This window comes from Schistocerca gregaria, chromosome 2 (assembly GCF_023897955.1).
Source record: "Schistocerca gregaria isolate iqSchGreg1 chromosome 2, iqSchGreg1.2, whole genome shotgun sequence".
Lineage (NCBI taxonomy): Eukaryota > Metazoa > Arthropoda > Insecta > Orthoptera > Acrididae > Schistocerca > Schistocerca gregaria.
The window spans coordinates 866,792,960-866,816,325 of record NC_064921.1 but is presented as its reverse complement, the minus strand read 5'-3'; the positions used below and the strand labels follow the sequence as shown (position 1 = coordinate 866,816,325).

The 23,366-nt window shown below is 41.7% G+C and overlaps 2 protein-coding genes across 5 annotated transcripts in view; both read left to right on the top strand.

The window, feature by feature from the left end:
• LOC126335244 (adenylate cyclase type 8) overlaps positions 1 to 23,366 on the top strand; it is a 1,717,934-nt gene that overhangs the window by 839,955 nt on the left and 854,613 nt on the right. The gene's annotated exons all lie outside the window — the stretch shown is intronic.
• On the top strand, positions 937 to 22,858 carry LOC126335248 (E3 ubiquitin-protein ligase SIAH2-like). Its single transcript, XM_049998292.1, has 2 exons — positions 937 to 1,019; positions 19,594 to 22,858. The coding sequence occupies exon 2, from the start codon at positions 19,611 to 19,613 to the stop codon at positions 20,454 to 20,456; it is 846 nt and encodes a 281-aa protein (XP_049854249.1). The 5' UTR covers positions 937 to 1,019; positions 19,594 to 19,610; the 3' UTR covers positions 20,457 to 22,858.

Here is a 23,366-nt window from a genome sequence, read left to right as displayed (position 1 = left end):
TTACACGTTACTTTAACTTGTGCTAACAACGACACACACACCCATGCCCGAGGGAGGACTGGAACCTCCGGCCGAAGGGGTCACGCAATCCGTGACATGGCGCCTCTAACAGGGCGGCCACTCCGCGTGGCAAAACTGAATTGTTCCTCTTAACAACACACGCACTACAATATCGTACACACTGTCAACCAACTACGAAGCTTCTTGAACTTCACTCGAATCTTCATCAGGAAAACAAATCTGTCCACTCTTTAGTTTTGTTTCTCTAGTTTTAGCTACATTTAATACATTCACAACCCTTATGTACAATAAGGAACCGAAGACGCCATGTACAGTTCCATCAAACTGTTCTACAGCACCACCATTACCTGACGACACCACAACAATTTAAAATACATGACAGTTTCTTTCAAAATCAGTTCGCCTTCTCACAGCATCGGCAAACATTTCGTTTAATGCTTCCCTTTACGATTCAATTTAAATTATTAGTCCATGACGTTCCATCGTTGCCGACGTTCATAAAACTGCGACCTGCATTTCTATTAGTCTTTATCCTGAACTGTCTCCTTCTTCCTATTATGCTTAGAACACAGATCATGTTTAACCGCAACCGCGCGTATTGCGTATAAACTACTTTACACTAATTTACTTTATTTTACAAATTGTCGAAGTCACAAACTTTTAACAAAGGACATTGTCATGAAACAGAATAAACTCATGAATTTACCACATTTGCGTGAACCTAAATAAATCAATAAATACGAAAAAGAAGTTAAGCAGGGAAAACTCTAATCAGAATAGATAATCGCAGGTTAACAAAACTACCTTCTCAGACTTTCCTGTAAGTGCTAAAGTGGAATACAAAGATACGACACAATTGTAGCTCGAGCCAGATATGGCTTATCTAGAATACCACAAACATCGACGGCAGACTGCATAGCTTGGTGCCCTGTCTTGAGTGTGCTCCTGGTCACAGTTTTGCGATTTTCTTCTGGGGACAGTGCGGACTGATTCTGCAGGTGAGATATTATATTACGACGATACTCAATACATATACATCTACATCTACATTGTTACTCTGCAATTCACACTTAAATGCTTGGCAGAGGGTTCATCGAAACATTTTCATACTACTTCTCTACCATACCAATCTAGAATGGCGCATGGGAAAAAGGAACACCTAAATCTTTCCATTCGAGCTCTGATTTCTCTTATTTTATTATGATGATCATTTCTCCCTACGTAGGTGGACGTCAACAAAATATTTACGAATTCGGAAGAGAAAGTTGGTGACTGAAATTTCGTAAATAGATCTCGCCTCAAAGAAGACCGCCTTTGTTTCAGTGACTGCCACCCCAACTCGCGTATCATGTCAGTGACACTCTCACCCCTATTGCGCGATAACACGAAACGAGCTGCGCTTCTTTGCACTTTTTCGATGCCCTCCGTCAATTCTACCTGGTGAGCATCCCATACCGCGCAGCAATATTCCAGCAGAGGACGGACAAGTGTAATGTAGGCTGTCTCTTTAGTGGGTTTGCGGCATCTTCTAAGTGTTCTCCCAACAAAGCGAAGTCTTTGTTTCACCTTCATCACAATATTATCTATGTGGTCTTTCCAATTTAAGTTGTTCGTAATTGTAATTCCTAAGTATTTAGTCGAATTGACAGCCCTTAGATTTGTGCGATTTATCGTATACTCAAAATTTATCGGATTTCTTTTAGTGCCCATGTGGATGACCTCGCACTTTTCTTTGTTTAGTGCTAATTGCCACTTTTCGCACGATACAGAAATTCTCTCTAGATCATTTTGTAATTGGAATGGATCGTCTGATGATTTTAGAAGACGGTAAATTGCAGCGTCATGTGCAAACAATCTAAGGGGGCTGCTCAGATTACCACCTAGATCATTTATATAAATCAGGAACAGCATAGGACCTATGACACTACCTTGCGGAACGCCAGATATCTCTTCTGTTCTACTCGATGATTTACCGTATGACAGTACGATCTGTGACCTCTCTGAGATGTACATTGACCTTTTTCTGAATGTAGAATCTTTATTGTTCTGCATTTCGTCCCGTTTATATTTCAACACCTGGGAGACTTAAGACTTTTAAAATGGTGTGTACCACGTGTCCATCATTTTAAAAGCTATGTATCTATATAGCGCTATGAACATAAGTGAACTTCAGCGTTGGCTACGATAGAAACTGGTCTAATTTTGTACCTATTCATTTCTAGTTAAATGTATGCTCTTGATGCATTTTGCTAATTGTAATTTATGCTGTATCTAGCTCCACCAGCTGAAGTCCATAAACCATTCTGCAACTTGTTCTCTGTAGATTTAATAAATAACATCTTCACGCATAGCCGCAACTTATCAGCTAAAATCGTTATTGATCTGCAGATAGTTTCAACAGTATGTCGTCATGTGGCATTACCATTCTATTATCATCTTACATTGGCATAAACTATAATAGCTGAAATGCTTCTGATTTTTAGAAATTTACACCTATTTTGGGAACTGTCTTAAGAATTGAGAATGAATGGAATTGGCCGACAGAAAGAGACGGCCCTTTTTGATACAGGCTAAGGTTGGCATTTTCTAGTGTCGAGTTTGATGTCATTTCTCCTCATTGTACGATTAGCTTTTCCTCTAGGTTATTGGGTTGACTGTTACTTACCGTGGTTGGAGAAAATTATGGGAACATCACGAAAAACGCATCCGAGAACATAAATGCTGTTGTTATCCGTTCCTGTAAACTGTGCTGTTGCATTTGACCACGAGCAATGTCCATAACACGTCGATAGTATCGGTGATGGTAAGAACAGAGTCGTGTGCAGTTTTGAGTGCATTTTGTAGGAGCTAAGTGAATTTTGTCGTGGCCAGATAGTTAGTCTCGCTTGGCGGGTGCTACCGTACCGAAGTTGGCCGAACTAACTGGTGTTTCAAGTGGTACCTTATCGACAGATGTATCGACAGATGTAAAACTAATTTCCGGAGAACGCCAAGGAAGCGTGACAGGACAGTTAATATTTACATTATGTACAAATAATCTAGTAGAAAGCGTCGGGTGCTCTTTAAGACTGTTCGCAGAGGATGCGGTTGTCTGTAACAAAGAGCAACGCCAGAAGACAGTAATGATTTGCAGAATGACCTCCAGAGAACTGATGAATGGCGCAGGCTCTGGTAGTTGACCCTGAACATAAGTAAGAGTAACACGTTGCACAAAGATAGAAAAAGAAATGCACTACTGTTCAGCTTTTCAGCTACAGTATTGATGGCAAACCGCTGGAAAGAGCATCTGTCATAAAGTATCTAGGAATAACTATCCAGAGCGACCTTAAGTGGAATGACCACACAAAACAAATGGTGGGAAAAGCAGATGCCAGACTCAGATTCATAAGAAAAATCTTAAGGAAATATAACTCATCCACGGAGGACGTGGCTTGTAAGGCGTTTGTTCGACCGATTCATGAGTATTACTCATCCATCTGGGACCCAGGCTAGGCAGGACAGACATCGGAGATAGAGAAGATCCAACGAAGAGAGCGCGTCGTCACGGGAGGAGTTGGACAACGTATTATTTCCCGTCACATGCGTCTCGCTTAATGATCACGAGGAGAAAATTCGAGAAATTAGAGCCAGCACATTGGTTTACCGACAGTCATTCTTCCCAGGCGCTATTCACGAGTGGAACAGGATTGGAGGGCTTAGTTAGTGACACACACCACTAGACGGCTTGCGGAGTATATGTACCGCATATGCGAAAAGCGAAAAAGCATCATCTGCTTAGACACAACGCGGACGAAAGTGTGTGTTAGGTTATCATGACCGACCGTCATTAAAGAGGATTGTGGAGATAATTAAGAGGATGATATCTTCGAAAGTCACTGCGGAACTGAATGTCGTAGTTGTAATCCCAGTCAGCACCAAACCAATACGAAAGGAGCCCGATAAGCAGGGAATAGCAAGGTATGCTGGAATGCCAAAATTAGCCATCAGTATCGCAAATGCTTGTAGCAGGAAATCGTGGTGCCGAAGCATTAAAACCTAGACCATGGAGAACGGAAGAAAATCATGAGGTCGAATGAGTCTTGTTTCACACTGTGTACAACTTGGGGCCGAATTTACGTCCCAGCGAAACACGGGGCGCGTCCGGTAATGATTAGGGCAGCCATGTTGTGGAATTTCATAGGCCCCTTTTTTACCCTGCAAGATTACATCAGTGTCGAAAGTTATATGACTGTTTTGGCTCATCACGTACATCCCATGTTTTTTGTCCAATGGGAATGCTGTGTTCCACGGCGACAAAGGTCCCGTCTACAGGGCTCGCATCTTTCAGGACATGTTTTCGCACGAAGAATAGTATAGGGTTCCCTTAATAACCGTAAACCGACCTGTATCCATCAGTTCCGAGGCAATTAGTAGCGGTTTCGAATGACAACTGTTTTCTGCATCTTATTATTCATTGCAGTCTGTTCTGTTTTTGTTACTCCCATATTTTCGTTCGATCCCGGAACTTACATGCCGATTTTGTTATTTTAAATAGACGCTAGAGAAGCGAAGTGGACCACTCTTTTTTTCGGCTTTGAGATATAGCTTGCTTGGCGTAGCAAAGACAGAGAGGTCTTAAGAAAATATCGAACTGTATTCTACAGGGCGTCTTTCCCCGCCATCTGTTGACAGCTTTTTGTACTATGAAGTGAGGTGTGTCTGCTCGGTCATGTAATTAGCCAGTTCTGTTCGGCGTCGAACATTGTGTCCTGTAAACTTATTGAGATTTTGGAGACAATATAAATCAACAAAAGTTCTACAGTGCGTTTCATATTTATCTATTAAGTTTTTCAAGCTATTTTGGAGATGATGAAGATATGCTGAAAATACAATAGTGCCCTTTACATACTTGGACATTTTCGTCTTTTATTTATACGTTTGTGTATTGATAATAGATCCTTCCTCCTCCTCCTCTCTCTCCCTCTCCTCCCCCCCCCCCCCCTCCCGGGCTGCCACACCGAACCCTAGACTCTACCGTCCCCCTCACTTCTTCTCTCCCAATAGTGTCCTCCCCACTCCCACCTACCCTCCCCTATTCCCTGTGTCACGCCCGCCCACTTTTTTTCGTGCAACAGTGTTTGCAGTGCGTCGATGATCATCATCAATGTATTCTGTGCAGTGTTTCTCCGTTCCAGTGCAATTGTGTCTCTTAGTCTTCCATCGTTCGACAGTGTACCCATCGTGCCTTCTTGTATGGTTGTACTTGCTTATGCAGTTCAGTGTCTTCAGTTCGAACGTCTTCGTTATTATCATCATGTGTGTCACCTGTTTTTTCATATCCATATTTTCTGTATATCTGTCTACATCTTATCTGTTCTCTGGTTGTCTACGGCAGAAGATCGGCGTAGATAGGCCGCTGCCGGCCTACCTGTTGTAGAAGGTTTTAAAGTAACAATAAAGGGAATAAAATATTGATAATACAAACAGCTTCATGATGTCCATTCGTCACACTTATTACCCAAACGTGAAGCGGGACACTGTGAATGTAAGCTTATTTCTATACTGCTTTACAGCTTGAACACTGTTTGTAGACTCTTCCCGTTAGGACTAAATGTTGTTTCCGCCTGTGTGTATATTTGGCTTTGAGACTTATAAGTACAGCTCACAAAGAGTTTCTTCTCTTAATTTTATGCGGATAGAACGCTTACTTTTCTAATCCGCTTTATGGACTGTCTTGTGATATGCTTCCGGCTATCTGATAATATATAGTATTACTCGAATTTTCAATTGCAATGAAAATAAGTATATTTGCTGAGAGCTGTAAGAAGAAACCACCGTTTCCAAAAATTACATGAGGTCTGTGGACACAACCAGCATAAAATTATGGTACAGAAAAGTGTGCAGTATTTAACGGGTTCCATTTTCAACTGGTTGCTAGCAGTACTGAAAAGAAAAAAAATGATAAACCCCAAGTTTTCAAGTCTAAGTTGAAAGAATCTCTTGTGGCACAGTCGTTCTAATGTGTACAAGAGTTTATCACAGTAGCTAAGAGCTCATTTCTGCTATGTGCAACTGATGCTTCTGCTCCCTGTCAACTTCTTTTTCGTGATTTATTAATTCATTACTTCGTTTCTAATCAGCGTTCTCTAAACTATATACAGACAGTCAAATAACAAAATATCTTCGGTTCACATGGCCCTTCGGAATATGACAAATGAATAGGGCTCTACAGATGAGGTGGACTGAGATGGGACATAAGGTCAGACAAGCCAATGCTAGAAGACAAATCGACCAAGTCTCTTTCAATGGAAATTGAAAATACCCAGACATTTGCCACAATCGTATATCAGAAATAGACCAAATAACATGAGAAGTTCAGTATATGGAAGAACTCAACTGTCGATTGTAACGAACATGTTACAAAATAACCTAGCTGTAACGCATTTTTTATTTGATCAGCTGAAACTCAATCCATTTCGTAATTCTTTCCTTGGAAATGCACGCTTCTCGTAACTTACCACACCAACTCCGCCATTTTAGAAAGCATTTCTGGAAAGGTACTTACTTAGACTCTCTATTACGCGTATCTCTGGTAGACGCCGGAAAAATCAATTAAGGAGCTTGACAAACTACAGAGACATGTTAAGTCCAGAAATATCTGAAGCGTGTGCAACGAATCGACAGCTGCATTATCGAGGTGAAGCTGATAAGATTTAGATCAGCAGAACCGACTAGTTTTCCTTGTACAGTCATGCGGAGTCTTAAACCTTTCGTATTTCTTGGTTATGATGTGGCTTCGTAGTCATTGTATCTAACTAACAACGACTCGGGAGTGAAAAGGCCCAGTCACCATGATCATTTTACTGATATAGGTGCAGAGCATCAACTTCTTTAGTAGCCCTTATGACGTTAAATCATCTTGTAATAACTGCACGTTTTTTGAGGGAGGCAGAGGTGTAGGAATGTGACTTGAAGTAGTCAAACTGTTTTCAGAAAGTGACGCAGTATTGTCCCCCACATAGTTCCGCTGTTTTGGAACAATCGACTCCTAACAAACGATGTTCGCTGCGGTCAGAAAATAATATTTTAGTCATCCTACAGAAGTCCAAAACTAATCTCCAGTGAATGACGCTTCGGATGCTTCAATCACTACCGCTGGAAAAATTTAAGTTTAATAGCTTTATAACAGCCTTTCTATGAGAAAATTGGGCTATCAGCATTAATAGAGAAATAAAATATTCCAGCATTTACAGCTACAGTAATGTAAACGCGAAAAGAGACCGTAACTCCGAGATATAAATCACCGTTGTTCGCGAATTGCGGGTGTCTAGCAGTTCTAGGGCAATAATTAAATAAAACGTTTCTTAATTGTCCAATACACTGCTACGTCAGCTCTGTCACGACTAGCGAAGATATATTACAAAGAAGGAGCCTTAGTCATGAACTGTAATCAAACTGTGCGTGTTTCCAACTCTGAATAGTATGTTATATAAGAGTCAGGGATCGCTTGTATCAATTTTATGATTGAAAATAGCGATGAATAGCTTAATTCGTGGCATGCAGTATGCCCACTTCCATAGCTTGCAGTAAATTTGAAGACTACAGACGACCGCCTCATACTACGAGACAATGGAAGACATAGATATGCGTATTAAAATATGCCCTTTAATTTATATTCCTATAGGTATGAACAGGTAAAAATAGAAAAATCTAACAAGGAGTAAAACCTTATTATTCTGTTCACTATGTAATGAAATACACTGAAGAGCCAAAGAAACTGGTAAACCTATCTAATACCGTGTACGGACCACAGGAGCACGCAGAAGTGCCACAACACGACGTGGCGTGGACTCGATTAATGTCTGAGGTAGTGCTGGAAGGAACTGACACCATGAATCCTGCAGGGGTGTCCATAAATCCATAAGAGTGCGACGGGGTGGAGATCTCTTCTGAACAGCACGTTGCTAGGCATCCCAGATGTGCTCAATAATGTTCATTTCTGGGGAGTTTGATGGCAGAAATGTTAAAACTCAGAAGAGGGTTTCTGGAGCCACTCCGTAGCAATCCTGGACGTGTGGGGTGTCGCATTGTTATGCTAGAAGTTTCCAAGGCCGTCGCAATGCACAATGGACCTAAATGGATGCTGGTGATGAGACACGATGTACGTGTCACCTGTCAGAGTCGTATCTAGACGTACCAGAGGTCCCACATCACTCCAACTGCACGCGCACCGCGCCATTAGAGAGCCTCCACTAGATTGGACAGTCCCCTGCTGACATGTAGCGTCTACGGATTCATGACGTTGTATCCGCTAGATACAATTTGAGATGAGACTCGTACGACCAGCAACACGTTTCCACTCATTAATAGTCCAGTGTCGGTGTTGACGAACCCAGGCGAGGCGTAAAGCTCTGTGTCGTGCAGTCATCAGGGGTGCACGATTGGGCCTTCGGCTCCGAAAGCCCATATCGATGATATTTCTTTGAATGCTTCGCACGCTGACACTTGTTGAGGTCCCAGTACTGAAATCTTCACCAATTTGCAAAAAGGTTGCACTTCTTTGGACGATTCTCTTCGGTCATCGTTATTCCCGTTCTCGCAGGATCTTTTTCCGGCCGCAGCGATGTTTGAGATTGGATGTTTTGCCGGATTCTTGATATTCACAGTACACTTGTGAAATCTTTGTAGGGGAAAATCGCCACTTCGTCACTACCTCGGAGATGCCTTGTCCCATCACTCGTGCGCTGACACCACATTCAGACTCACTTAAATATTGATAACCTGCCATTGTGGCAGCAGTAACTGATCTAAGAACTGCGCCAGACACTTGTTGTCTTATATAGGCGTTGCCGACCGCAGTGCCGTATTCTGCCTGTTTACATATCTCTGTATTTGAATACTGATGCCTATACCAGTTTCTGTGGCGCTTCAGTATAGTTGTCCTTCTTATTGTTCTTGTAAACAAGTCTGATTAAGCTTCTGATTCCACCTTGCTTGCAGCCACCTTCTCATCTTACTGTGAGTTTGCGGGAAGTATGTTTTCCCAGTGTTACGTCATTCTTTCTTAACACGAAAGTCACTGCTTTTGGTAGTTATGTATTTCATTGGTCATCTTATTAACATAAAAGTCCCGCAAGGATATCGTCACTTCTGACTGTATCTCATACAGCCACGGCTGAAACCTGTTCACATATTAAAATAATGGATATGAAAGTTACCGGCTTTTAATCAGCTTGAAAACAAAATGGTAATAATAGGACGAACCAAGGAAAAAGTTATTCAAGAATTAAATGTCTTAAGCGAAGTAAATTTTACCAAGCTGACTCGCGAATAAACCGTTGTGCCGACTGTCTCGGTCGTGAAAATAGTGCCAAAAGGCCTCACCATATCATAAGACGAGAGAAAGTTCCAGAATGTGACAGAATCACGATGACAGTCTTTTGATTCTTTGTTAGTTTCTGTTGTTGCATACGACTTGCGTCCTGTAAAATTTGCAGTCCACGTTAGAGGCAATCGGAAGATGGAACAGAAGATTTCTGGAGCTGATGGCGTAAATTGCTCACGCCGTTTGAGTCTTGTTCACGCACGCCTTTATCACCTGAGTTTGGAAAACAAACAGCAGCCTCGTTGGCTGCCAAAGATAAGCGTTATCTATCGAAAGAAGCAGGGACTTACCTACAAGCAACGTGCCCTGGGGACTCAAACACTTCCGTGTAATTCCCCGTGCATTACAGATTACGTTGTTTCCCTACTATTCGAGAACAGAAAGCACCTAAGACTTAAGAAAATACGAACCAGACGAACCAGACAATTATTTATCTTTCTTATTTTTACTCAGTTTGTTGTTGTTGTCTTCAGTCCTGAGACTGGTTTGATGCAGCTCTCCATGCTACTCTATCCTGTGCAAGCTGCTTCATCTCCCAGTACATACTGCAACCTACATCCTTCTGAATCTGCTTAGTGTACTCATCTCTCGGTCTCCCTCTACGATTTTTACCCTCCACGCTGCCCTCCAATGCTAAATTTGTGATCCCTTGATGCCTCAAAACATGTCCTACCAACCGATCCCTTCTTCTAGTCAAGTTGTGCCACAAACTTCTCTTCTCCCCAATCCTATTCAATACCTCCTCATTAGTTACGTGATCTATCCACCATATCTTCAGTATTCTTCTGTAGCACCACATTTCGAAAGCTTCTATTCTCTTCTTGTCCAAACTAGTTATCGTCCATGTTTCACTTCCATACATGGCTACACTCGAAACAAATACTTTCAGAAACGACTTCCTGATACATAAATCTATATTCGATGTTAACAAATTTCTCTTCTTCAGAAACGCTTTCCTTGCCATTGCCAGTCTACATTTTATATCCTCTCTACTTTGACCATCATCAGTTATTTTACTTCCTAAAAAGCAAAACTCCTTTACTACTTTAAGTGTCTCATTTCCTAATCTAATTCCCTCAGCATCACCCGATTTAATTTGACTACATTCCATTATCCTCGTTTTGCTTTTGTTAATGTTCATCTTATATCCTCCTTTCAAGACACTGTCCATTCCGTTCAACTGCTCTTCCAAGTCCTTTGCCGTCTCTGACAGAATTACAATGTCATCGGCGAACCTCAAAGTTTTTACTTCGTCTCCATGAATTTTAATACCTACTCCAAATTTTTCTTTTGTTTCCTTTACTGCTTGCTCAATATACAGATTGAATAACATCGGGGAGAGGCTACAACCCTGTCTCACTCCTTTCCCAACCACTGCTTCCCTTTCATGCCCCTCGACTCTTATTACTGCCATCTGGTTTCTGTACAAATTGTAAATAGCCTTTCGCTCCCTCTATTTTACCCCTGCCACCTTTAGAATTTGAAAAAGAGTATTCCAGTCAACATCGTCAAAAGCTTTCTCTAAGTCTACAAATGCTAGAAACGTAGGTTTGCCTTTTCTTAATCTTTCTTCTAAGATAAGTCGTAAGGTCAGTATTGCCTCACGTGTTCCAACATTTCGACGGAATCCAAACTGATCCTCCCCGAGGTCTGCATCTACCAGTTTTTCCATTCGTCTGTAAAGAATTCGCGTTAGTATTTTGCAGCCGTGACTTATTAAACTGATAGTTCGGTAATTTTCACATCTGTCAGCACCTGCTTTCTTTGGGATTGGAATTATTATATTCTTCTTGAAGTCTGAGGGTATTTCGCCTGTCTCATACATCTTGCTCACCAGCTGGTAGAGTTTTGTCAGGACTGGCTCTCCCAAGGCCGTCAGTAGTTCTAATGGAATGTTGTCTACTCCGGGGGCCTTGTTTCGACTCAGGTCTTTCAGTGCTCTGTCAAACTCTTCACGCAGTATCGTATCTCCCATTTCGTCTTCATCTACATCCTCTTCTATTTCCATAATATTGTCCTCAAGTACATCGCCCTTGTATAAGCCTTCTATATACTCCTTCCACCTTTCTGCCTTCCCTTCTTTGCTTAGAACTGGGCTGCCATCTGAGCTATTGATATTTATACACGTGGTTCTCTTCTCTCCAAAGGTCTCTTTAATTTTCCTGTAGGCAGTATCTATCTTACCCCTAGTGAGATAAGCTTCTACATCCTTACATTTGTCCTCTAGCCATCCCTGTTTAGCCATTTTGCACTTCCTGTCGATCTCATTTTTGAGACGTTTGTATTCCTTTTTGCCTGCTTCATTTACTGCATTTTTATATTTTCTCCTTTCATCAATTAAATTCAATATTTCTTCTGTTACCCAAGGATTTCTAGCAGCCCTCGTCTTTGTACCTACTTTATCCTCTGCTGCCTTCACTACTACATCCCTCAGAGCTACCCATTCTTCTTCTACTGTATTTCTTTCCCCTATTCCTGTCAATTGTTCCCTTATGCTCTCTCTGAAACTCTGTACAACCTCTGGTTCTTTCAGTTTATCCAGGTCCCATCTCCTTAATTTCTCACATTTTTGCAGTTTCTTCAGTTTTAATCTACAGGTCATAACCAACAGATTGTGGTCAGAGTCCACATCTGCCCCTGGAAATGTCTTACAACTTAAAACCTGGTTCCTAAATCTCTGTCTTACCATTATATAATCTATCTGATACCTTTTAGTATCTCCAGGGTTCTTCCACGTATACAACCTTCTTTCATGATTCTTAAACCAAGTGTTAGCTATGATTAAGTTGTGCTCTGTGCAAAATTCTACTAGGCGGCTTCCTCTTTCATTTCTTAGCCCCAATCCATATTCACCTACTATGTTTCCTTCTCTCCCTTTTCCTACACTCGAATTCCAGTCACCCATTACTATTAAATTTTCGTCTCCCTTCACTATCTGAATAATTTCTTTTATTATGCAAAGTAGTAGACATAAAATGCACTATTCAGGGTGAGTCACTAACTATTGCTACCAAGAATAACTCCAAAAGTATGATAGGAGCTGAAACGTTTGTGGGACAAACGTTGCGTGGGACAATGGAGCCATAATACGACATTGGGTTTTTGTTGCTAGGTAGGGTCGTGTCACAGATATGAAGGTCAATGGTATGCTATAGTTTGGTACTTATTTTCTGACATAGGCTATCGAGACGAATCCAATCATGTGTAACAGTAAGATCTTTGAAGGTCAACGAATTGATTGCAGTACTGAATTGATACCAACGGAAATGGACGTTAATGCCACCTTTGTAACTTTTGTTGACCTTCAAAGACGTTACTGTTACACACCATTGGATTCGTCTCGATAGCCGCTATCAGAAAATAAGTACCAAATTATAGCATCCCATTTAACAAAACAAAGTTGACCTTCAGATCTCTGAAGCGACACCACCTAAAAAAACCATCGTCATATTATTGCTCCCGTTTGGTGTGGCACATTGTATTGACTTTTCCCTTGGGATTTGATCGAATGGTGGTGGTCTGGGTAATCTGTGTGCATAAATAAAGAGAGATGTAATGAGGTAGTTTTGTATAAGTGTTTCATTGTGGTCACCGATCTCTGTTAACAACATTGTCACCTTTATATAAAAAATCAATGTGAACAAAAAGTGTTCGTCCTTCCAGCTTGTGTCCCACAATTTCATCACATTACACTAACGTTCTGCATTCCTCTCCTTCAGCAGCGTCTCTGGCCACATCCTCTTGCTGTCACACTAGCAATTTCTAAGGACATCCACGAGTGATGCTCTGGTGTGCCATTTGTTTTCATAGCACAATCCCTTTGGTTGTTATCCGTAGCACCCTTATAGCACAGCGTTACCTCGACGATATTCTACACCTCTTTTTGTTGCCATTCATGGCAAGCCATCCGGGGCTTATATTTCAGCAAGACAATGCCCCCACACGGCAACAGTTTCTACTGCTTGTCTTAGTGCTTATAAACGCCTCCCTTGGCGAGCATGGTCAATGGATCTCTTCTCAAATGAGAACGTAGGAGCACTATGGGCAGAACCACCCAACCAGCTCGGGACTTTGGCGATCTATGGCGCCAGTAGGACAGAATTTGGCACGATATCGAAAAACTCTGTCAGTCAGTGCCAAGCCGAATAACTACTTGCATGAGGGCCAGAGGTGGACCAAGGCGTTATCGATTTGCTCAGTTCGTGAAGCTGTTTATCTTGAACAATTCTTCCAATTTTCCTGAAAGTGTAAACATCTGTTTTTCTGTACATGTCCATCACATTTACCTATTTCCGTCCCATTCCGTCGTTGTGCTTCGTTTTCTTGTCTTATAGTGTACGTGTACTAAATCTCTGTCGAAAATTTGTTATTTTGTGTTGTACGTTTAATAAAGGTAACGATGGAATTAATTAGCAGTATCTCTGGTCAATAATATGGATAATATTAAAAGTACTGGTCACTCACATCCAGTAATAATTACAACTCTTCCTATAGAACAAATGCAGGCTAACGCCTTTCACATAAAAGATACAGGATACAGAAATAATAGTGAACATTTAAATCACGCCATACCTGATGAAACTGAAAAATCTTGTAACATCATTATTAGCTAAGGCAATTGGAAAGCTTATATTTTCTGAAAAAGACCTTGGAACATGCACTTATGCATAGGAAATCTGATAAAATACCCTAGTGGAACAATTCTGAAGCATTATTTCATCGTTTGGGGTACTTATCGAGTAGCCATGACAACAGGCATCGAACAAATTCATAGACGAGCCGTTATGATTTTAAAAGAAGTGTATATATCCCATATGCAACTGTAACAAACATGTTTGAGGAATTTAAACGGGAGTCCTTGGAGGAAAGTCAACATAGTTCTCGCAAAATCCTGTGGAATATATTTAAAGAACCTCTATTTAAAGGAGAATGTGCCACCATCTTACATATTTGCGTAGATATTCCTAGAACATGCCTATCAGGATATTAAAGTACTCATGTCAGCCCTGTACTTAGCCATATTTGTAATTTTTCCTTTAAGAATAGTCAGTTTCCTGAACAAGTAAAGTACTCAGTAGTAAGGCCGCTTTATAAAAAGGGATAATGTAGGTAATTTTAGACCTATTTCGATGCCATCAGTGTTTGCTAAAGTTATTGAAAAGGCTGTGTGTGCAAGGATAATTGATCATTTTATATCACATAATTTGCTATCCAATGTACAGTTCGGCTTTAGAAGTCGTTCAACAACTGAAAATGCTATATTCTCTTTTCTCAGTGGAGTACTGGATAGATTAAGCAAAAGGTTCCGATCCGACCGCTGGTCATATTTTTAGATTTAACTAAGCCGTTTGACTGTGATGATCACAAAATTTTGCTCCACAAGTTGGACCATTACGGAATACGGGGAGTAGCTCACAATTGGTTCACTTCTTACTTTAACAACAGACAGAAAAAGGTCATTGAGATTGTTAAGAATGTCATGTGGAGTCTGAGTTGGTTACAGTCAAATGGGGGAAGCGGGGGGGGGGGGGGGGGATGCCCCGGATCAGGATCGGTGCTGGGGCAACTCTTGTTCCTTATTTACATAAATGATATGCCCTCTGGTATTACATATGCTTCTAAAATATTTGTGTTTGCTGATGAAACGGGGTACGAGCTTGATGATAAAGGATGGTGTGTGCAACATTGGCACTGTTTCAAATAATGCAGTTCATGACATTAGTTCATTACTTGTAGATAATAAACTTACGCAAAATTATAGTAAGACTCAACTTTTACAGTTTCTAACACACAATTCAACAATTTTTATTTCGTAGGTTGGGTATATGATTAGTGGAACGGAGCGGTTCAAATTTCTAAGTGGTTAGGTAGATAGTAAACTGTCGTGGAAAGCCCACGTTCAGGATCTTCTTCAAAGCCTTAATGCCTACATTTTTACTATTCCAACGGTAACTGAAGTAAGCGATCGTTCGACACGAAAATTAGTCTACTTTGCTTATTTTCATTCGCTTATGTCGTATGGTATTATATTTTGAGGTAACTCTTCCCAATCTTAAAGGATTTTTTGGTTCAGGATCAGGCAGTTCGGGCAATAAGTAAGTCCGCTAACCTCTTGTCGACTCCTGCTCACTAATCTGGGTATTCTGACATTGAGCTCTCAATATATATACTATGTGATCAAAAGTACCCGGACACTTGGCTGAAACTAACTTACAAGTTCGTGGCGCCCTCTATCGGTAATGCTGGAATTCACTATGGCGTTGGCCCACCCTTAGCCTTGATGACAGCTTCCACTCTCGCAGGCATACGTTCAGTCAGGTGCTGGAAGGTTACTTGGGGAATGGCAGCCCATTCTTCACGGAGTGCTGCACTGAGGAGAGGTATTGATGTCGTTCGCTGAGGCCTGACACGAAATCGGCGTTCCAAAGTATCCCAAAGGTGTTCTATAGGATTCAGATCAGGACTCGGTGCAGGCCAGTCCATTACAAGTATGTTATTGTCGTGTAACCACCCCGCCACAGACTATACATTATGAACAGGTGCACGGTCGAGTTGAAAGATGCAGTCGCCATTCCCGAATAGCTCTTCAACAGTGGGATGCAAGAAGGTGCTTAAAATTTCAGCGTACGCTTGTGCTGTGATAGTGCCACGCAGAACAAAACAAGGGGTGCAAGCCACCCCTTGCCCCCCCCCCCCCTCCCCGTGAAGAACAAGTACACGACCACACCATAACACCAACGCCTCCCAATTTTACTACAGACGCTAGCAGATGACGTTCAACGGGCATTCGCCATACCCTCACCCTACCATCGGATCGCTACATTGTGTACCGTGGTCCCCACTCGACTCACCGTTTTCCATTGTTCAATGGTCCAATGTTTACGCTCCTTACACCAAGCGAGGCGTCGTTTCGCTTTTACTGGCACGATGTGTGGCTTATGAGCAGTCGCCCCACTATGAAATTCAAGTATTCTCACCTCCCTCCTGTCATAGTACTTGCAGTGGATCCTTATGCAGTTTGAAATTCCTGTGTGATGGTCTGGATAGATGTCTGCCTATTACACATTACGACCCACTTCAACTGTCGGCAGACTCTGTCGGTCAACAGACGAGGTCGACTTGTATGCTTTTGTGGTGTACGTGTACTTTCACATTTCCACTTCAGTCTGGAACCGCGTTACCGCTACGGTCACAGGTTCGAATCCTGCCTCGGGAAAGGTTGTGTGTGACGTCCTTAGGTTAGTCAGGTTTAAGTAGCTCTAGGTTCTAGGGGACTGATAACGTAAGATGTTAATTCCCATAGTACTTAGAACCATTTGAACCACGTTCGAAATCCGTGAGTTCCGTGGAGGGCCCCATTCTGATCTCTCACTATGTGTAATGACTACTGAGGCCGCTGATATGGAGTACCTGACAGTAGGTGGCATCACAATGCACCTTATATGAAAAACGTATGTTTTTGAGGGTGTCCGGATACTTTTGAAAACATAGTAAATATTCTTTACTGTCGTTTCTTATTAACAAAATGAGTTTATTCCCAAGTGTTAGCAGCTTTTATCCAGTTAATACTAGGCAGAAATCTACTCTGCATTTGGATCGCTCTTCCTTATCTCTAGTGAAGGAATGTGTGATGTATACTGCTGCATCCATTTTCAATTAGCTACTGCAAGAATTAAAAAATCTTACCAGTAATCCACGCGCTTTTGAATCTAAACTGGATAGTTTTCTCATGGGTCACTCCTTATATTCTGCTGACGAGTTCTTTGAAAAATGGATTCCTGTGTTATATTGTTGAATGCGTGTACCTAAACTTATGGCTTCACTTTTTAGATTCATAAACATTTTATTTTATCTGTTATTACTTCTGTGTTGTTATTTTCTTGCATTGACATGCAGATTTTTTCCTCAATGTGGTGTTACGGAACTCTAAGGATAAATATAATAAACAAAACATTTTCTTGGAGACATTACACTCATCTGTGGGTAACGAAGAACTCAAATTTAGCACATGATGTAGTCATGTAATTACTTCATCAAATATCTTGGTTATGGCAACTACAAGTAGAGTAATCACAGGCCCAGGTTCCGTGACCAAAAATTTTTCAAACTTCGATAGAGGCTTAAAACTGTAGACGAATAGCGTCTTTCGTGAATCAACTCATTATAATAATATGTTAAATGACCTTAGTTACCTTCTATGGTCTTTCCCTTCATCGTTAGTTTCCGTATCTCAGCATTCTCTTTTAGGTTGTATTTTACCTACAACAAAACTACTAATCCATTTATCAATACTGGTACATAGCCTACGATTATTACTTCATTTCCCGTTGCTGATGAACTCAGCTTCGGCTTGGTGGATAATCTCCCTTATAACTGTTGCAGAGACCTACCTTTTTGTCTGTATATTATAATGATATTGTGGCAAAGAAATCCACTGTAAAGTTAAAAGTTTGTTTGAGTCAATACTTACATAACTGTTTAATGGCTGTACCTATCAATATTGCTTGACCGATGACCGTCTCGAAACAAGCCGGGAGTCAACACTTCGTTGAGGATTCTACTAGAAGTCCGTTAGTAACATTCTCAACGAAATGTTACTTCCCAACTCGTTTTCGCTCGGTCGTCAGCTAGGTAGCTGACATACTGACTACGACTAGGCAGTCAAAACTGGAATAGAGTCTAAACAATTTTGTGTGCATTTACTTAAGTAAACTTTATAGTGAGAAGTAGTACAGCGTAGTTCTCAACAGTAACATGAAAAATATGTGTCCATCATTTATGTGGTTTATGATTCGGGACACAGAGTGCACAGATTAAGAGAGGTGTTAGCAAGTTAAGTATCATCCTTGAATGCATTAGAATGATCAGTCTTCGATAAATTTTTGAATTATGGCTTGGGATCAGAGGTCGTCACATTGGAGGATCGAAATTCTATTATCAAGTTAGTCTACTGGCAGGACAAAGAATCCAAACTGGCCAAACCAGTGTCAGTAAAGGCTGGGCAGACTGTCGTTCGACCATTAGAACCTGCTTGTATCTAGTACAATGGAACCACACTACACAAAAATTCCCTCGATTAGTGTTAACGTTAAATTTGTTGATCACAGCCATAGGAGACGGCAAAGAATAAATGGACGGCGTATTCGATTGTTCCGAACTTGCAATTGAAAATAACTTGCATGGGACAAAGCATGAGAGTTGTCTCGTAAATATGCACAAAACAACTATCAGCATAATCTGAGAATAACAAAATCAAAACAAACATATATAAAAGACAGCGCCTCTGGTGGCTGGCACAAAATCTTTGACGGCGCCAATGTTTATAAACACCTGTACATGACACGCGCGATACAACACTGTATAACTTCGTGCTGTCCCCGCAATAAGAAAAGGGCACAAGCAGAATGAATTATATAGAATAGGGGCAGACCCATGAAGTTTCGTTATCTGGGGAGACGTTTTATTCCTTGCGCCCACGTTTACTCTTGGTACAATACTTAAAATTCAGTTCAGATAGGTTACAAGATAAATCACACAATTCTAAACGTTGTAAAGTCAACTATATACTTAGGGATATCAGTTACGAATTTCTTAACTTGGAACGGTGTCATAGGTAATGCCGGAAGGAAAGCAATTTATTGGCAGGAAAATTAGAAAATTTTACATGTCTACTAAAGAGCCCACATACACTATGCTTATCCGCCCTATTTTGGAGTGTTGCTGTGTGGCATTGGATCTGAATCAGATAGCATCGACAGAGGACATCGAAAAAGTTCAAAAAAGGGCAGCTCCTTTTGTGTTATCGCTAAATAGGCGACAGGCCGCTAAGCATATGATACAAGAATTGGGGTGGTAGTCATTAAAACAAATAAGTTTTACATTGTGATAAGATCTTCTCATGAAATTTCAATCACAGACTCTATCCTCATGGAGTGAATTGCGTTGGCGCCCACCTACGTAGGAGGAAATTATCATAATAAGAGAAGTCAGAGCTCGCATGGCAGGATCTAAGAGTTAATTTTTTCTGCATGCTGTTTGAGAGTTGAACAATAGAGAAACAGCTTGAAAGTGATTCTGTGGACCTCTGAGAGGCACTTATTTGTGAATTTCAGAGTAATCATATAGATGAACATAATGAACACTCTTCTTTCTCATGTTATAATTATTATAAGCTCCCTTGTTCTTCTTTCTGACTGATCTTGAAATAGGACCATTTGTGGTAGATATGAAGGAGGTGGTGTGGCTGCTACCATCGCCAGGGGTGGATGGCGGTGGTGCCATTGAGAAGCAGCAGCAGCAGCAACTGGTGCATTGCCAGGAGTGCAGCTTCCTCAGATTGGGACCTGTGACCTGCTGTTCCAACAGCTGCTCCACCTGCTGCTTGCATGGTGCCAAGTGGAACGTGTGCAGCAAAGTGTTGGTGTCGCCGCTGGTCTTCTCGCTGAACGCGCAGCAGGTGACAACTGCTGTGCCCTTAGTTCAGGGAGCGGAGCCCGGCTTCCACGACGGTACACCGCTACAACAGCTGGCCATACATGACGACACCTGCGAGCATCACCTGCTGCACTGCCTCGTTCAGCCAGACACGTGTTCATGGCACGGCGAGCGTGCCGACCTGGAGGCGCACACCCAGGCCAAACACCCACAACACTTCGTGCGCTTCCCCAGCACCGTGGGCAACAGTGTCTCGTGGCGCATCTCTAAGAATGGCTGCTGCATCGACCTGGTGCGCCACCTTGTTGTGGCCTTGGGTGAGATGTTCGTCTACCAAAAGCAGTTCAGTTACCAGGAGCGTCAGCTGTTCATTGCCATTCAGCTGGTGGGCCCTCCTGAACGTAGCAGGCTCTACCGGTACAAGTTCAGGCTCACCCGCAATGAGGGTGCCCACTCTGTGACTTTCGAGCATGCTGTCCATTCACAGAATGAGAACCTGCAGCGAACATTCGGCCTCGGTGACTGCATCAAAGTGCCCTATGATACTATCTCTCAGTTCTGCCATGGCGAGAGGGTGCTCATACTGCATAAGCTTGAGCCTCCATATGAGCTAAATGTTGGAACCACACATTTGTAGTCCTCTAATTATTGTGATGCATAGTTTTGATGCTATGGTTATCACAGACCTACTAATGTCTTGTTAATACATAGCCTGACACAAAATCGACACCGCTTATCACATATCAGTGAGAATTTAAGGTGTAAGAAGATTAGTGGCAGAATCCACAACACCGACTAAAATCTGTGCGCGTACATGCACACAGAGAATTATGTCACACTTTTCTGTTATTCATTCATTTGACCAAAATGTGCCCTCTAGTCACTGGTTTATGGTGTGTTTATACTGAGCAATGGGGCTCAGTAGTGAGGCAATGGACTCATACACACATCTAAAAACGTTCTGCATCACCCAAGTTACGACAGTTCCGGTACCTGTACAGAAGATGGAAATAGAGATCAACATGAATACGATTTTGCCCTTTTTATTGCTCATGAAATCCAAGCATTGCATGTTGTACCACCATACAGTGAGACTTTCGGAGTCTGTTGTAGATAGAGACTGTTGTAGACACTGGTCCCTCCAATACCCGATAGCACGTCCTCTTGCAGTGATGCATGCCTGTATTCGTCGTAGCATACTATCCACAACTTCATCAAAGCACTGTTGGTCCAGATTGTCCCACTACTCAACGGCGATTCGGCGTAGATCTTTCATAGTGGTTGGTAGGTCACATCGTCCATAAACAGCCCTTTTCAATCTATCCCAGGCATGTCCGATAGGGTTCATGTCTGGAGATAATGCGTTTAAGGCGTTCAGCCCGAACGGGTTGCCTCCAAACACGTCTCCGACGATTTTATGGCTGAAGGCACATGCGACACTCATCGGTGAAGAGAACGTGATGACATTCTTGAGCGGTCCATTCGGTATGTTGTTGGATCCATCTGTACCGCGCTGCATGGTGTCGTTGTTGCAAAGATGGACCTCGTCATGAACGTCGAAAGTGAAGTTTCGCATCATGCAGCCTACTGCGCACAGCTTGAGTCGTAACACGACGTCCTGTGGCTGCACGAATAGCATTTTACAACAAGGTGGCGTTGCTGTCAAGGTTCCTCCGAGCCATAATCCGTAGGTAGCGGTCATCCACCGCCTGAGCGAGGCATGTCATCGAAAGTTTCTGTCTCTCTGTATCTCCTTCATTTCTGAACAACATAGCTTTGGTTCACGCCGAGACGCCTGGACACTTCCATTGTCGAGAGCTCTTCATGCCACAAAGTAACAATGCCGAAGCGATCGCACCGTGCTATAGACCGTCGAGGCATGGATGAAATACAGACAAATCTAGCCGTGTACCTCCTTCCCGGTGGAATAACTGGAACTGATCGGCTATCGGACCTCCACCGTCTAATAGGCGCTGCTCATGCAATGTTGTTTACATCTTTGGGCGGGTTTAGTGACATCTCTGAACAGTCAAAGGGACTGTGTCTGTGATACAATATCCACAGTCATCGTCTGGGAACTGGTGTGATGTAAAACTTTCTTTGATGTTTGTAATTAGGATGGTGTTTCAGATCCCTATCTGGCCATCCATATATAGATTTTCTGTGTTTTCATTGCCCTTCCATCACCGACTTGGGCTTCATCACTAACGAGCTCTTCGTCAATGGGAGATTAAACCTTAATATCTTCTTACCTAGCGTTTTTGTTATATATAAGTGATCATTGTGATTTTTCTGTGGTGAAATGATCTTCAACAGAACAAAAACTACTTAGAAGCTTTGAATGTATCCATAATTAGTAGGTTTGTAACTGTTTAGGTACCTCTATCCTTCCACTGTTATGCAGATGATGGAAATGGAGTAAATGTACAGACAGATATACAGTAAGTGAAGGCTAATGTTAATAAAATACCGAGAGACTCACAGTAATTCAGAGGTCAAGGAATATCAAATTAAAGCATGTATGGTGGTGAAGATTTTTTTAATGGATTGACATTATTTACCTTTGTGACAGATATGACTGTTGTGTCATCAGCATTCGTTCACCAAACACATATTTTTAAGAAAGAAAGAACATTATCTGGGTTATAGAAGGAAATTGTTCTCACAACTGTAACTGTCACACTCAAGAGACACCATGAGAGCTGACAGAAACTCATCCTTCACATCCTTGCAGTTAACTTTCAGGACAGTAGAAAGAAAGTAGAATGAACAGGTGACAAAAAAAAGTTACTACAGACAAAAAATATGTGGTACTTTCATCATGCACAGTATAAGCTTGCAAAGTTTCTTCATCCTGTGATCAAGGCCTCATTAGAAATTTTGAATACACAACATTTTTACAGCAGTAAATGCTTTAATTTCTTCTCCAAGTAGTTCCCCATTTTCATAGACAGCCTAGGTGGACCCAGCTCTGGTTTGTTCCTTAGTTTTACAATCACACGCTGGTGGTTTGCATGAGCGTCTGCTAAGGCACAAAGATACACTGTGTGGTACATTACAATATTATTTTTACGAGAGGAAGAACTTGCCAGTCATTACATTTCATCAAAACTGGTAGTACTTGTTCTTGTGTTTCACAGTAATAAAGTCTGAATTAATTATGTATACCATCCATTGTCATTACTAAGTGTAATGAATTGTTACTGCCTTGTTACTGTTACGATTTCCCGAGAATAGAGTGATGGGAGGTAAAATGGACTATGCACGTAGCAGAGGGCGGTTTGACGGTGAATCTAATGCTGCTTCTCAAGGTCAAATATCGTTCGCATAAATAACTGGCTCTTTACCATAAGAGTTCCAGGATGTTTAGTATTATTAGTAATGCATGATTACAGACACTTACATCTACATCAACGTACATACTCCACAAGCCACCGTACGATGCGTGGCGGACTGTATTCTACACCACTACTAGTCATTTTCTTTCCTGTTCCACTCGCAAATAGAGCGAGGGAAAAACAATTTTCTATATGCCTCCGAATGAGCC

What these genes read in the sequence shown, in the direction of transcription:
- LOC126335248 (XM_049998292.1), top strand. Translation starts at nt 19,611, where the DNA reads ATGAAGGAGGTGGTGTGGCTGCTACCATCGCCAGGGGTGGATGGCGGT.